This window comes from Galleria mellonella, unplaced genomic scaffold (assembly GCF_026898425.1).
Source record: "Galleria mellonella isolate WM207_F2 unplaced genomic scaffold, CSIRO_AGI_GalMel_v1 utg36, whole genome shotgun sequence".
In the NCBI taxonomy this organism is placed as follows: domain Eukaryota; kingdom Metazoa; phylum Arthropoda; class Insecta; order Lepidoptera; family Pyralidae; genus Galleria; species Galleria mellonella.
The window spans coordinates 5,280,657-5,297,345 of record NW_026442086.1 but is presented as its reverse complement, the minus strand read 5'-3'; the positions used below and the strand labels follow the sequence as shown (position 1 = coordinate 5,297,345).

Genomic DNA, 16,689 nt, shown 5'->3' with positions numbered 1-16,689 from the left:
TATACCCAACCAGGTCGACCTCGTCGCGGTTCCCCCTAGAAACTATCATGGTTAATTCCTGATGAATTCATCACGATGGGCTAACTGGCCTGTTTTCATTCTCATCTATCATATATCCCTTCATTGGTGCTACGCCAGCGTATCCCGTTAGCGCTGGCGGGGTTACCATACCATTTTCACCCATAAAATAAAATCCTTACAATATTCCGCCAAAAACAAACTTTGGCTACAATATAAGCACAGATAATACTAGTAATATTTTACTTAAAGTAGTTTTTATCCCAGGCAACAAATAAATTAATGTATCTATCTACGCAAGCAAAGTTGTGGGTAACAATTAGTATAACATAAAATTGCCGGGTTTTTCTGTCTACCATATCTATTTACAGCGGTGGCGATTGAACGCAGCGACACTTGTTGCCGTGGTACCTATCACAATAGTTTGTTCAATAGATATTTTAATATCCTTTCAAAGTTATGTATAAGTAAAACTGTTTTATAGATCCAATACGATATATATAAATGAAACTGTTCTTATAAATATACGTAAGGTATTATTTCAATTTATTTTACATAATAATCAAAACCAGTAAGTGACTACTAACGTAAGTATATGTTTTAAGTATTTAATAAAGTCAATTAATTAAAGTCAATTACCAGAGGGAGACTTTGTACAAAAGTTGTTTGCTTGGGTACCTCTGTCCCATTCGTGTTTCAACCGTGAAGCAGTTGTGTTTGCATGGCTGTGTTTCGGTTTTAAGGGTGGGATATGGCGTGATTTTACAGGGTACAGAGAAATAACACCTAAGTCCTCAGGAATGGCAACGCATGGGGGGTATCATGGGCGAACCAGTATACTCTGTCATGTCCATGGTACTACTCATGTCTTGCCCATTTGAAAATTCTGTAACAGTATTTATTTATTAATTATAGGTACTTTATTGCACATTAATATAAATTATTTTGATCCAAGATGTACAACAAGCGAGCATAACTCTATAAGAATTCTTTTTTAGCCAAAAAGAGTATGTTAAATCAATTACATAAATGATTTTTTTTAATTATTTTTTCAGCATTTAAAAGTCCTCAAAATGCCAAAACCTAAAGTGAACAAATTAGCCAAGATGTCGGATGAAGAGCGAGCAAGGTACCTTCAGCTCCGCGCTGACATGGAAGAGGAAGCCCGAAGAAGAAAGCGAGAGCTTATAGCCAGGTTCATAAAGGTAAGATCACAATCTCGTTAGACAAGCAGAAATTTTCCCTGTACTTAGATCGTGTTAAAGTAACAAAGGAAAAAAAGAACAAGACACCAAACGTCGTTGTTTCGTTCTATAGATAGATCATTGTACAATCTGTTTAAAGATATACAATTTAATTAATTGTATGGTTCCATATATAATACTATATATAAATGTAGTCATTGTTTTTTTCTTTACTAAAACTTTAAGAACTTTAAATAAATTTATCCACTATTCTGGTGGTATAAACAAAATTGTTACTAATTGAAAGCTATATACCAAAAGATATTGTTTGTATTTGCTCCCTGTATAGTAAATTAAAAAAAAAAAAAACTTTTATCTACGAGGTCTGTCCGGAAAGTTCGTATAAAAGTGTTCTGGAATGCGAGAAAGAGGAGTGGGGAGGCCAGGTAAGCGCAGGACCCCTTCCTTATGTCCCTAACAATGCTTCAGTTCTGGTCTGACCGCCGTGCGGTGCGAACTGGCTTGTCACGCCATCTGTGAAGTTACCTCTTAACGAAACCCCGTCGGCATGGAGCCCGCTTCCGTTGAAGAGCAGCGCGTCGTAATCAAGTAAACTCGGCAAGAATGGCCGTGAAATTTTTGCCGATCTCAGAACAGTTTATGGGGATGATGCTGTGAAGGAACCAACCGTCCACAAGTGGCTAAAAAGATTCAGAGAGGGCCGAGAAAGCGTTCAAGATGACCCACGTTCAGGACGTCCTTCCACTTCACATTCCGACGAATTCGTCCCTCCAAGACAGTTGATGGAAAATTCTACGTCGATGTGCTCAGACGCCTCAAAGCTCGTGTGGCACGAGTTCGTCCAGAATTGGCGCGAGAGGGGCGTTGTATTCTTCACCACGACAATGCCCCTGCCCACACCTCCTACCCACACCCCCCTATTCGCCGGATTTGGCCCCGTGTGACTTCTTCTTGTTCCCAAAAACCAAATTGGTACTTCGGGGGCGGCATTTGGGGGACATAAATGAGATAAAAAAAGCTACGACGGGGCAGCTGAGAAACCTATTTCAAGGAGCCTTCTCACAGTGGAAACGGCGTTGGCAAAAATTAACAGGGGGAGTACTTTGAAGGGGATAAAATTGATTTACCTGAATAATTGTAAAATAAAATTTTTAAAAAACTTTTATACGTACTTTCCGGACAAACCTCGTATAAAAGATTTTTTTTTTATATGACATCATCATTATTTCAAATATCTAAATCTAAATTTGTTATTTCAGAATAAATTGGATAAAGAAGAATCATACAGTCGTATGAACACGGCCAAAATAAATCAACAGTGGCGGTATATTTTACGAAAAATCAAATGTAAGCAAATGGCACTAGAGATACAGGCAAGTTAAAGAGTACCTATCATTTCTACATATTCTACGTATTGTATAGGTATTTATTTATTGTATCGAAGTGGGCGATAATAAACCAAGAAAAAATAATACAATCGCAATATAATAATAGTAACACTGTTATTCTATATATGTAAATTTATATATTTAAAACCTTCTCTTCTATACCAATCGCAATCTTGAGCAGGCATAATTATACTTTACTAAATATAAAAATCTGAGCAACCAGCGATCCGGCTCGAAGGACGAATAGAAAATGTTTCTGATGTCGAAACGACGTATTTTATAATTATATTGAAATAGAAAATCATAAATAAATAATCTAATATTAAATAAATAGTAGTTATATGGTGTTTTTTTATGATTCTACAAACTGAAATAGTTCTTATATTATACAGGGAATGATAACTAGCTTCAACTTCATGATAGAACGTAAGGATCGTTTGATAAAGTCACTGATGGCCGCCATCGAGGACTCTGATGACCAGCATCGCCGCGCCTTCCAAGCTCATACAGAGACGCTGAGCTATTTTTTAGGTATATAAAATTGTAGTGAGTAAAACTGAAATCATTAGTATCTTCTTTCAGTATAGATTTTTAGATTTTTGACCCATATTCTTTTAGGAAACTTCAGTTTCTCTGGAAAAACACTCCCTGTACTAATGATTTCAATTAAATATATGTATGATTACAACGTATATAAATTAATATTTTTTTTTACAAAATCATTTAGGTGCTTATTAAACGAATTCTTTTTATTACAGGTGTAGGCTCTCAACGTCTCGATAAATTGCAAACCGAATATGATTTTCAAAAGAACACACTACTAGAAAATTGGGATAAAGAAGAACTGAACATAACTGATGGTCAAGATAGATCTGAAATGAAACTAAAATTAATAATCTATATTCAAGATCGTGACTTCCAAGCTTATAAGAATGAGAAGGAGTTACAGCGAGCAACAGCAAAAAATGATGCACGACTAGAGGTGAGTTTAATATATTTTTAAGGGACATCTAAAAGAAGAAGATCCTTCTGAATTCTTGTGCACTTTACCAATTCTGGAATACGTTTTACTATTACTTTTTCAATCGATACAAGTTATTCTCATGTTGATCCCATTTTAATTATGTAGTATGACAGTAGTATCTACATATCCTCACATAGAAATAGCGGGAACAGTAAAGTAAGATTTCTGCAGACTGATTATCTCGTAGGCGAGTCGTAGAAAGGAGCAGTTTCTAGTGTAATTAAAAGTCAAATATATTATGAAGATATAATTATTTATAAAGAAAAGTCAATTAAAATTGCATATCATCTTTCCAATCGTCACAGTTTGCTCGACCTTTTTCTGTTAAGCACATTAGAAGATTTTTCGAGAAGTCACATTTTTCTTCTAAGTTCTCTGCAAAAATAATTTTTGTTGTTGTATTACAAATTACCTCCGGTACGATACAGGTATAGGACCTATAATAAATATAGGTATTTCATGAATTACCGTAAAAATTAAATTAATAAAATATATTGTGAATATCTCGTTATTTTCTTTTATATCCGTATTTTGATTGTTACTTTAGCAAATTGAACTACATATTTAAACTTTTCAGTGACAGTTACGGTTCCTTAAAAATTATCTTATTCAAAATTAATATATCTAATCTGAAGACTAAGAATAGTAGAATATGAAAAATTTGCTTGCATTTATGTCAAAAGAAAGAAAATATAATAAACAAAGATTACCATTCTGCAATATTTGGAAACATTCCTCAATAGATTCTTGAAGGAAATCTGTAAGATCTTCGTTTTTAACATCTTTAGTTAATATCTGTGTCACCAAATATTTATCCGGCATTCCATCTTCACCTGTCTGAAACATTTCATTTTTAGTAGATACCTACATATTCTAAGAGATTTTTTCTAGTTCAGAAATACGTACTGCTTATCTCTTGGTAGCTTATTATTGATAAATTGAAATCTCTTTTAAAAATTAAATATGCACACCAACCATTTCTAGTTGCTCCAAAAAACAATGCAATGCGCAAGCTTGATTCTCTTCAGTTTTGCTGGAGTTTCTACTAGAGTTTCGTTCCTCACTCCTATAGCGGTTTTCGTAATCCATTTGTCTTTGTGCATTAGGATTATATTGACTACGGTGCCCTGAATTCTTCTCCTTATTTCGATCACGTCTGAATCTCCTCGAAGATTGTGTGGATGTGTAATAGTTGTGATGTCGAGACATATCCTAACAAAATATATTTAAATTGAATACTTATATTTTACTAATATAATAAAAAATACATAACTATTTATTGTAATATATCTATAAAATCAAGATAAGCAGAAATACTTACACCTAGATATTCATCACTGTTTATAAAATCGTCCCTCCCTGTCACATGATATCTACTAAATCCATCATCATCGCGCCCTGACATATCATGATTCCTACCTCCCATCTCATCACTTCTACCACCTATCATATCTCTTCTATTCATTCTATCATTTCTACCGCCTGTCCTATCATCTCTATTATCTCTTCTATCATCTCTGCCACTTAATCTATCATTTCTACCACCGAACTTATCATTTCTGTTTCCCATTCTATCACGGTCACCTCGTCCTCTATCTTCTCTGTCCCACTGGTCTCCAGTATTATACCCTCGAGGGTCAGTCCAGTCCTGATCATTGTAATATCTTCGAGTATTACTTGAATTCTTCCTCTCTTGTTCTTTTAAGCAGTTCGAGTATATTGTTTTCAATTCATTTTCATTTGGACCACCATCGGAGCGACAGTTCAAAGCCTGCAGAAAAAAAAGTACACTGTAAATATTTTCAAGATTTTGACTTTTACTTTAGAACATTGAAGTATCCTAAGACTGCTTTCTTATTATCGATATACTTTAATAGATATATATTTAAATAAGAGACTTTTAAAGTACCTACTTTTAATAATTATATATATATATATATATAAATATAATTGTTAAAAGTAAATTATTAAATTATATATAAAATTATTAATATATATATATATATATATATATAATTAGTAAAAATACTATTCATTATACCTAATTTCTCAAATTTTCAATTGTTTTGCCTACATTATTTGTATTATTAATAAGACTTTTAATAAATTAGCTACTTTGTCATTCTAAGTTGCATAATAATTAAATTGTCTTCTACAAAATTTAAACTTTCTCCAATTGTGGCAAAACTAGTCATTAAAAAAAAAAAAAAAGAATTTTCTATATCGGTTTACAACTGACGAAGTTATGAAGTAACAAACGTTAAAAAACAATGCAACCGAATTGAGAATCGCCTTCTTTTTTAAGTCGGTTGAAAAAACTTTTTGTATGGTCTTCTTGAAACTGATGCACGTGATGCACTATGCAAGTAGCTATAGAATGCCTATATACTCACATAGCTAGTCCAAAAATACAAAGTCACTAGAAAAACACAATATCTGATACACATGTTCACTAAGTTGTAATCACCATACTGATGACGGCGACTGTATGGCGAACCATATATAATGCCATCCACGCTTCACTACCCTAGGGCAGACAAAAGATTCGAAACAGAAATGCTATGGTCAAATTATCAATTAGATACCTAATTTGAGTTGTATTCGACGTAGATATATAAACAAGTTTCTATTACTTCCGTGAAACAAACACTACAAACAAACATACGACATATAAGCGCCGCCAGCAGAGTGCAACTGCAAGAAGAGATGCACCGCCCGTTGGGGAAAAAGTACACATAAAAGATTAAGATTTCTTTTTAATAAAGTTACTGTTTGAATAAAAATTTTTAGTTAGCTGTCTTAATTTTTTAAAAACATACAATTATAATCTAAATATATATATATATAATTTATATTTATTTCTAAAAGTAATATAAGCGGCGCTCATAAACGCACCTACACATAAAAGATTACCATTTCTTTTTAATTAAGTTACCGTTTCAATAAAAATTTTAATAAAAAATTCTAGTTTTCTATTTTTTTTTTAAAAAGCATAGGTACATGTATAATCTATAATTTATATTTATTTCTGAAAGTAATCCTAGCGGCGCTCATAAACTCACATATAGGTTTTATAATTGGTTTCGAACATTGTTTTGCCTTAGAATAGGTACCTAGATAGATTCGTCTTTATTTACTATTACACTACTTATTCTTCTTATACTTAATCGATTTATATACTCATGAATTGGTATGATATCAAATTAAGAAAAACTCATCAACATTATTTATTGCGCGTATATAGAAATGGTAAGAATGATAAGTAGAGGATCTGGATTGGCAAAAAAGCTAATGATCCACTTAATAGAAAATGGTAAGCATTGCCTATATACATACATGAACTACGTATTGTGTGATGCTCAATACGTAGTTCACACTATTTCACATTTCTAGTAGTTCTCAGGTGTTGTTTAGGATCAAGGTATTATGCCTACGTAGGGGAGCACGGGGGAATTGGCGCCACTTAAGCTAAAACTTAAATAACTTTTTGTATAAATCACTTTTTATTTTAATTTTTTCTTTTAATTATAATGTAACTAATCAGGCTTATCCTGTTAATATAGAAATTAAAAAAAACCTACTTAAAATGAAAATAATTTTTACTTAAAAAAAAAGTAACATTGGCTCCCATTGCCAAGAGTACGGGGTAATTAGAATCAGAAATAGGGGCAATAAGATCCATCGGGGTAATGGTAACCACAATAACAATATGTAACAAAATATTGTATAATTATACATTTTCCTCATGTGTTTATAAACTAAACTTATTCTCATTCAAAATACAATTATATTATCTTTAGGAACATGCAAAATTATAGATAATTATATGTAATTAAAAACAATTATCGCCTCATACAAAAATCACAAACATAATTTTTGGCAGAATCACTACCTGAATATTGGGCATGTGCATATCATACATTGTGATTTTAATCATATTTTTGATTTGAGATATAGGTCACATTCGCGATTGTATGCTTTTTTTAGAGGACCAAAAAATGTTATATCTAGAGGCTGCAAACGATGCGAGGAGTGTGGTGGTGTAGACAACATGTTGATGTAGTTAGCTTTGCAAAATTCATATGCTTCTAAAGTGGAGTGGCTGTTATTATTATCTAGAATAAGCAATATTTTGTTTTCCTTACTCGGTTTTACAAACATTTTGAAATGTTGCAACCATTTAAAAAATAGATTTTCATTTGTCCATCCATTTTTTGAACAATCGTAAATTACACCCGGAGGACCATCTTTCTCTAAAAGAGGAGAATAACGTTGTCTCGGATATATAAACATAGGAGGCACATAAACGCCAGAAGCACTCATTGCACAAACAACAGTGACTGTCTTTCCTCTCTCCCAAGAAGTGACAGTATCAACTCGTTTTTGACCTGTTTTTGCTAAAATTGTTCCTGGTTTCTGCACTGTAGACACTCCCGTCTCATCTACATTAAATATTTGGTGCGCTGCATCATTATTTTTTATCATTAGTTCCTCAAGATTTTTGGAAAATAATTCTACTTCTACTCTGTTAAATCCCTCAATTCTGTTAATACTAGTTGACTCAGGTTTGCGAACACTGATATTAGTATTTCTTTTCAAAAATCCTTTAAGGCAGTCTGGTCCCGCACATTTAAGTTCCTTATTAAAATTATGAGATATCTTCAACTGTTCAGCACACTCGTATGCTAATTTTCTAAATTTCATGGAGTCTAAGCCGTAAAAAAGATTCGACATGTGAATGAGATGATCAGCCAAAATTTGTTTTTGCGTTGTAGAAAATATTGGTTTCCTTCCGAGACGAGGATTGGTTTGTACTGCTCTGCGATACCTTTTTTGCAAAGTACTATATGGAATATTAAACCCTTGGGCAGCCTTATGCAGAGATATTCTATCTTCATTGACTCTCTTGATAGCACGGTGTAGTAACCAGATTCCACTGATATTTATCCGTAATCCTATCTTGTTTTCAAGGCATCTGAAAAAAAACTACAAGAAATGAAGTGGGTAATGAGAGCCATTCGACTCCCATTTCCCCAAATGCTCATTTTTAGGTTTTCATATAATTGTCAAAATACATTTGCTTATTTACATAAATTAACCTTTTTATACGATACTCTAATGATAAATCTATAAGATAAAAGAAGCAATACTAATAATAAAATAAATTAAAAACTCACAATTTGTCCTTGAATGTTGTCAAAAATTAGATGAATAGCTTAAAAAACTGACGTGCTATTTATTTGTGTACTAAAAGTCAACTAAACGGTGACACAACGAGGCATATGCATCCCTCCCGCGTCCTTTTGTAATACGTTAAAACAAAACAGGGTCTAAATTGTCAAGAAGCATGTAAACTAGAGTAACTCCCATTACCCTGTGGCTCTGATTCCCCCGTGCTCCCCTACCTAGCAATAGTGTCGTTGTCTATCCTTTAAATTAACAAATATGTAAGCATGACTGCTTGGCGACTTAAACCCGAGTGCAAGGTGCCTCTTCAGGAACTATTGTAAAACATATAAGTACTGTGTTCTGGTCTGATGAATCAACAAAGATATGATAGTGTTATTTCTGATTATATTACCTACTGGATAGATACTAATATGTAATCACAGGTTCGGATAAACGCAAGTGATGTCAATAATATCGCAATCTCTTATGGGCCCATAGGGTGTGTTAGCGGCTTACAATCAGGCGGACCACATCCTTGATTACTATGCTCGTAATTTAAAAAAGTTTATTTCAATGCACATAGATATATTCAACGCTCATATATTCCGGAATTAAATCCTCGTGTCGAATGGACAAAGCGGATCCACCTCACGTGTCTGTAGCTGTCTCGTCAGCGGCGACATATCAACGGAATCACGCACCACGCAACCACGTCCTATAATTGCAGGAAAACCTGATGTGACCAATTGTAAATCGTCGTGTTTTGCTCCTGATATTGTTGTTATTATGTCTAATGCTGTCAAGTTGCTCAAATTGGAGCGCTATGTATGTAATGTAGGTACATTCGAATGGATGCTTCATAGATAATAATAGTTATGGTATTAATTCCATTATAATGGGCATACTAAATTTATTCAGATTGATAAATCAAGTGGACTTATCAACCTGTCTGTGAAACAGACATGAAACAGTCTGCAATTTAGATAGGAATTAAATTTGCAATTCATAGCTAGCTAAATTAATCGTTAACATCATAACAACCTATTATAACATCTTGTTTCATTTCTGAGAACTATTTTCTTCTCTTAACACGATAATATTATCTTATTAACTTATATCAAGAACTATTAACACTTAACTAACTAAACATTTGAAAAAACAGGTACACTGTAGTTAAAGAACGCTAATTTGGTAACACGCACATACTGCATTCCATCATCCTTCCTGCCTTGATAGAAAAATGAGTTTTTTTATTTAGTGATATCATTATTAATTAAAAGACAAATTAATAAATCAATTAATTAATCAAATTAGATAATATTGACATAAGCTATTACAGGCGCTATCTAAGTCCATTTCCAAATTGCTTAACTACCTTTATATAAAGTAAAATTTACGTCGTCGTTAGTAGTTCACGAAGTTAATTATCTTTCATTTAACAAGGTACCTATACGACGTGATTACATTTAAATTATGCAAATGTTTGTTGTGAAGAAACCTCGTTGTAGCTCATTAAATGTAATCTTCTGTTTTACAGCATGCTGAAGATATGCGCATCCTCTGCCGACCGAAACGACTAGAAATCGAGACGTACTGGGCAAAACTTAGGGACGTTTACAACACCTATTTAGAACAACACCACCCTATTATGGGGCATTATCAAACTCTAAGGGAGAAAGACGACTTCTATAGGAGAGATATCGCAAGAAACGAGCTCAAGATTCAACAATCCACTGTAAGGTTTGAACTAGATTTAGATTTAGGTAGATGTACAAGCCACCCAAAGAAGACTTCATACTAAGTGGTCTTTGTGGATGGGGTGGATTGTTAGGTTGTAGGGGTTGTTAGAGATTGTTAGTAATGAAGGTTCACAATGTAGTCAACATTGTTAGCAATATACCTATCTTGTTAAGTTGACGTCAGCGCGGCCGTCGTAGAAACTATCGTGATCAATTCTAATCACTATATGCCAACTGGTCTGGCAAAGTTTTGGCATTTCTAATAATATATCTTGACAAATACACCTCCACGCGGACCCTCTTGGAAGCTCCAAGAGGGTCCGCGTGGAGGTGTATTAATCGTATCGTATCGTAATCGTAATTAATCGTAGTTAATTCTTGTAAATTCGTCACGATGTGCTAACTGATCTGCATTCATCCTCTCCTATCATCTCTCAGGTGCCTCGCCAGCGTATACCGATAGCGCAAACGGGGTTACCATTCCATTATCATCCATTAAAAAATAACTGGTCTGGCTACATCCATTACTGGTATATCACCAGTATATACCAACACCATAGGCAAGGTTGCCATTTCATTTTCATGTCATAATAAAAAGTAATTTGCGTGAGGTACCTCTTGGATTGACTTGGGTAACTGATGTAAGATTTGAATTATTTTTATACAGCTTAAAAATGGCAATCAAGCTGACGGCCCACCTGATAGAAAGTGGTAACCGTCGCCTATAGACATGAGCAGTGCCATGGACATAACAGAGTATATTGTTTCGCCCATGATACCCCCCATGTGTTGACATTCCTGAGGACTCAGGTGTTATTCCTCTGTACCCTGTAAATTCACGCCATATCCCACCCTTCAAACCGAAACACAGCCATGTACTCGTAAACACAACTGCTTTACGGTTGAAACACGAATGGGACAGAGGTTCCCAAGCAAACGACTTTTGTACTAAGTCTCTGGTACTATTATTGACTAATGTGACGCAAATCATATACCTAACAAATGTCGGTAGGCTGTGGTAACTATAAATCAACAAATTTATAATTACCACACACTAATTGAAATTAAAGCCGAATTCTACTAAGATACCTATAAACAAGAATTCTCATTAGCTTAAGAGATAAGTATGTCGATAAGTTGTCCATATTATAATTTAAAATAAAATATTGAATATTTTCTTAATTCTATAGGAAATTCTGCTGAACCTACAAAAAGAGTGGATCCGCACAACAAATACGATGGCACAAAAATTAAAGAAAATGGCCAATCACAAGGAAGAATTGTCGAGGCGGTATTGGCAAATGAAGAAAGATTCTAATATGGACAAATGTAAAGGAAATGAAAAACTATCAATTATGGTTAATGCAAGTCAAGATGCCATTAAAGTACGTTAATAGTGATAATATGAGTTGTAACAGTGTAACGCTGAGTACAGATCGGTGCAACGTAACATGTAATGTAACATGCATTGAAAGAATTATTTTCTGTTTAACAGTGGACCGATAATGGCTGCTATGATGATGAAGACTGAAAGAATTTAATTAATGCAGTGTATCACGAAAGATAACAAAAGGGGAAATACTCTCGCGGGCTTGGAGTGCCGTCTGCACTCGCTCCTGCACACGCGTCCAGTGAAGTTGTAAAGGCCATCTGCGGTCAGCAACACAAAGGGTTAGAAAAAAAGGGGAATAAAAGCATGTAGCAGGTTGGTAGCGTCCATGCAATAAAAAACATTCATGTTACATTTCGCGGCATAAGATTTTAGACCTCAGAAAGTAATTAAAAACTTTAAGATTTTAAGAAACAATTTATAATAGTTAAAATGCTTTTGTGGCTTATTAACCAATACTATAGCAGATCGGGGTGGGGGGAAAGGGATTGTTAGTAATGGGGGCTAACAGGTCCGCAAGGCAGGCTAGCAATAATTGCAGGCTAGCAATACACCCTATCAGGTCGAACAATTCTTGTTGAATTCGTTACGTTGGGCAAACTGACCTGCTTCGTCCTCACCTATCATCTCTCACTGCTGCCACCCCCCCCCCCCAGTGTATACCAATAGCGCGGGCGGGGTTGCTATTCCATTATCACCCATTAAAAAAAAAACTAGCAGATCCTATAGATGATGAAGGACAGAGTGACATAATAATCCCAAACTGTCATCCCCGATAGCTGGAAACTTAAATGCTGAAAATCCTGATTACTCGATGATATCCAAAGGACATGGAATTGCTGAGCTGATACTGATGTCCTATTATTTATTATTGATGTATTAGTATTTTTTTTCCAGCAACTTGAACAAACTAAGTCTAAATTAGATAAGATTCTACAAATGGCTGAAATTTGTGGGAAATATGAACACAGCGATGATGAGGCGTTCATGATGGATATAGAAACTGATGGAGCACCGGTCGATTTTGAAAATCTTGACGGGACGATGATTGTAAGTTTTATTTTACAATTCAGATTTTGTTAATTATAATGGTTTACTGTCATGTTGGATTTCATAATCTTCAAACTGACGACCTTGTATGGTCACGGAATCAAATCTCGCACAATAATCGTCTGTGTGTACTGTTCTGGATAATTTTAACAAAAAAAAGTATTTTTATTAAGTAGTCTATAATACCCATCGCATAAACTTTGTCCAGTGGTGTTTATTTATAAATTTTCACAGAACGAATGTAAAGAGTACAGCAAAATGGACAAGTTCATGCTTAAAATGAACAGAGTGAAGGTGCAGACTATGTGCTTGAAAGCCGAGAAAGTTAAACTAACGAAAGAAAATGTCCAACTGAAATCGTACATAAAGAGGTACCTGACGGAGCTGGCTTTGAGGGGCGGGAAGGACAGACCTCTTAGTGTGAAGCTGCAGTCTGAGATGCATAAGATAGATCCTTCCATGAAAGTGTTGTACGTATGCTAAACCTATAATTACATTCCGATTCAATAGAACTTAATAGAAATGTAAGCGAAAGATTAATTTCTCGACCATAAAAAAGTCTGCTGATGTCCATTGTCGTAATAGTATTCTGATTATCATTGTTTCGAATTCAAAAATTGACATTTGTATTGATGAGTGTTTGTTTTAGTCTCTATATATGTTGTTCATATAAAAACAATGATAATTATATCAACCATTATCTGTTAATTTACTTCACTACCTATCATCATCATCATCATCATCATCATATCAGCCGTTAATCGGCCACTGCTTAACATAAACCTTATATGTATTCCATAACCCCTTTATGTGTTTTGCCAGTAGTTGCCACGCTTGGCATACGAGTTGACAATTACAGTTAGGCTTTCGACGATGTTTCAAACGAGAATTACAATAATAGCATCTTTATATATTCCCACTTTTTTTTTTCTATGAATAATTTTGTGATTTAATTTATAAATTTTGTTTCAGAAACCGCCCAGTTACGTGCATAGAAGGTGCTCTCTCCAATGCTGTGATGCATGAAAAACGGATGAAAACATTTGAAAAGAGGAATAAGGAGATTGGTGGAATTAGAGCATACCCCCGAGTGCAGTGCTGGATGGGGGCGTCATAATCTGTGCGGACGAGGGACTTGTTTACAGAGGTGGACTGCCAGTGGTTGTGAAGAACATTCCAAAAACTATAGCTTTATTCTATATATCTGTATAAACATAAGATATACAACTGCTTTCAACATAAAATGATTAATATGATGAATTATTTATATTGTATGTTTAGTTCGTTATCATCAAATATATTGTTTATATATGTATGTATCTATGTAATACAATTCTATTTTTATGTATTTTTTTATAGATGAAAATGGTATGGTAACCCCGCCTACGCTAATGGGATACACTGGCGGAGCACCAGTGAGGGGTGATAGATGAGAATGAAAACAGGCCAGTTAGCCCATCATGATGAATTCATCAGGAATTAACCATGATAGTTTCCAAGGAGAAGCGCGAGGAGGTCGACCTGGTTGGGTATATTGCTAGCAATGGGATTCTCAGTCTCCATTACTAACAATCCCTTTCCCGCCTATTTTTATGTATTAATTTAGTCTTACAGGGACACTTTGGGTTTGTTGCACGCGTCATATAGCCTAACTTCAGGCTGCAGTTGAAAATCTGTGGTTTGCTTCTAAGCAAAACTATCACTGAGCTGTATCCTATTTGGGTCATTGTGACACACATGGCGAAAACATATTGTCATATTTTATCTTTTGTTTCATATTTAAAAAAGTGTAATTAATTTTGATTGTATGAACTCATTTGTTAATTTACATGTGTCATAAATGGCTCAAATAAGTGTTTATCTATCTACAAAGAAATATAAGACACAAACTTCATCTGTAAACACTCTCAGTATCCTTTATAACCTGGGATGTAGCTAATAAATATCATATAATAATCAAGTGTAATAAATTATGTGACAGGTGGGACAATATGTCCAAAAAAATAGTCAGCTTTTTAGCATAATGATAAATATAAAACAGAGTTATTTATAAATAATATGTACTAAATGATGGGATCATACATAGTTAGGTAATTAAGAAACCTTTTTTATAATTCTGATGTTTTTGTTCTCTCTTATCAATCAACTTAAAAAAGAATGAGGTTCTTAATTCGGCTGTATTTCGTTTGTGTTTGTTACCTCATAACTTTGTCAGTTCTAAACCGATCTTGAAAATTTTTATCTGAATGTATATACTTACAGATTGGCACTCATAATCTAAATTGGTCCAATAGTTTTTCTGGTTTTGTCACAATTGAATTTTTTTGTGTCGGATGCAATCTTTAATTATAACATATCAAAAACAAGACACTTATTGTAAGAATATTTAATAATACTTTATTTTTTAACATAATCATATCTAGGGACTATCTTTCATTTTTCTATATATCTAATGTTGGATATTTTTTTGTGAAACAATCTATTTTGTAATAAAATTTTATCATTGCCTTGCCTTTGCCCCATGTAATAATAACGTAAAATTTGTAAATGTAAATTATAATAAAAAAATATATAATAAAAATGAGATTTTAATTCCTTAAATAATAATGTACATAAACAATGTTCATTCCATCATTCGTTCAATGCCTGCTATCATGTTCATTCCATCATTGGTTCAATGCCTGCCATCATATTAGAACCATTATCACCAAGATTCCAAGGATCATCCAAAGCAACCAGCAATCTCGCAAGGCCTTTGTGCCCTTCTGTGTCGATATTCTTGCATATTTCATCAGGTAGGTGTACATATTCATCACAGAGAACACCTCTCCCCTGAGACACACCAGAGATCTCGTACCATCCCTCAAGAGGCTCATCTAAAGGCTTCCTCAACTTTATAAGGACCTCTTGGTCATCCACAGTTTTAACATAAAATCCTTCGTTAGCGGTAACTTTGACAACTTTTCCCCACAGAGTCACTTTCGCGCCACTCCTTTGTGCTAGGTTACTGCCGGTTACATACGGGATAAATTCATCGTTATCCGGATACTGGCTGTCTTCAAAATCATCGTGATCACCCATATTAGTGTACGAATTTTCTAAATTAAAACTGAAAATATCTATAACTTCTGAATAATATATAAAATACAAAAAAATAAGAGATAAATTTCACACGAATTTATTTTCAATTGTCAGTCAAGTCAACAATACATGCATTCACTTCAAGCAAAAAGCCTTTGTATGAAATCTATGCAACCAGCTCATTGAGTTTCATTATTTTTATACCATAAACTAAATCCTATAAGATACAAATCATAATAGATATTTAGAATAATCGTGCAACATTAGAAATATACATTTATTTTATAGCGTTGATATCGCTAGATGGTTGCATAGAATAATTTTTAAGTTTGGTCAATATAAGATTAGTGTCGACTCTTATATTGTCACTGTCAAAATGGTTGTTCAATTTTAAATTTTTGAGGCAAACTAAGAAAATTCCCTTAATCACTTATATTAGTCTTAAAATTGGAACATTGCATTTTCAACTATTTTATATTAATTATATTAAAATTATTCACAAAAAAAGTTTATTCTGTGGAACGGGCTTTTATTTATTTTTAGATGTCATATTTATTGAGATTAAAGAAGTACATCTTTCTTCGTCTTAGAGAAATGGGAATATACATATTGAATTATTGTAAGA

The 16,689-nt window shown here is 33.8% G+C and overlaps 3 protein-coding genes across 3 annotated transcripts; 1 reads left to right on the top strand and 2 right to left on the bottom strand.

Annotated features, from left to right (window-relative positions):
* The first annotated feature begins 424 nt into the window (after positions 1-424).
* Positions 425-15,502, top strand: LOC113519254 (dynein regulatory complex subunit 2). Its single transcript, XM_052897412.1, has 10 exons — positions 425-605; positions 1,074-1,223; positions 2,483-2,596; positions 3,004-3,142; positions 3,370-3,593; positions 10,342-10,539; positions 11,734-11,928; positions 12,831-12,983; positions 13,218-13,453; positions 13,956-15,502. Exons 2-10 carry the CDS (start codon positions 1,092-1,094, stop codon positions 14,098-14,100), a joined length of 1,536 nt encoding a protein of 511 aa, XP_052753372.1. The 5' UTR covers positions 425-605; positions 1,074-1,091; the 3' UTR covers positions 14,101-15,502.
* Positions 3,870-6,183, bottom strand: LOC116413095 (U1 small nuclear ribonucleoprotein 70 kDa). The gene is made up of 5 exons (XM_031910094.2): positions 6,029-6,183; positions 4,957-5,406; positions 4,611-4,847; positions 4,346-4,472; positions 3,870-4,010 (listed from the first exon to the last, which is right to left on the bottom strand). The coding sequence occupies exons 1-5, from the start codon at positions 6,080-6,082 to the stop codon at positions 3,907-3,909; spliced, it is 972 nt and encodes a 323-aa protein (XP_031765954.1). The 5' UTR covers positions 6,083-6,183; the 3' UTR covers positions 3,870-3,906.
* A 53-nt stretch (positions 15,503-15,555) lies between the features above and the next one.
* On the bottom strand, positions 15,556-16,207 carry LOC113516535 (uncharacterized). Its single transcript, XM_026900953.3, has one exon. The coding sequence runs from the start codon at positions 16,062-16,064 to the stop codon at positions 15,642-15,644; it is 423 nt and encodes a 140-aa protein (XP_026756754.1). The 5' UTR covers positions 16,065-16,207; the 3' UTR covers positions 15,556-15,641.
* Positions 16,208-16,689: the final 482 nt, after the last annotated feature.

What these genes read in the sequence shown, in the direction of transcription:
- LOC113519254 (XM_052897412.1), top strand. Translation starts at nt 1,092, where the DNA reads ATGCCAAAACCTAAAGTGAACAAATTAGCCAAGATGTCGGATGAAGAG. An exon ending in TTATAGCCAGGTTCATAAAG is followed by an intron (nt 1,224 to 2,482) that starts GTAAGATCACAA and finishes TTGTTATTTCAG; the next exon opens with AATAAATTGGATAAAGAAGA. An exon ending in CAAGTCAAGATGCCATTAAA is followed by an intron (nt 11,929 to 12,830) that starts GTACGTTAATAG and finishes TTTTTTTTCCAG; the next exon opens with CAACTTGAACAAACTAAGTC.
- LOC116413095 (XM_031910094.2), bottom strand. Translation starts at nt 6,082, where the DNA reads ATGTGTATCAGATATTGTGTTTTTCTAGTGACTTTGTATTTTTGGACT. An exon ending in ACAGTGATGAATATCTAGGT is followed by an intron (nt 4,848 to 4,956) that starts GTAAGTATTTCT and finishes ATATTTTGTTAG; the next exon opens with GATATGTCTCGACATCACAA. An exon ending in TTTCCAAATATTGCAGAATG is followed by an intron (nt 4,011 to 4,345) that starts GTAATCTTTGTT and finishes TTATTTTTGCAG; the next exon opens with AGAACTTAGAAGAAAAATGT.
- LOC113516535 (XM_026900953.3), bottom strand. Translation starts at nt 16,064, where the DNA reads ATGGGTGATCACGATGATTTTGAAGACAGCCAGTATCCGGATAACGAT.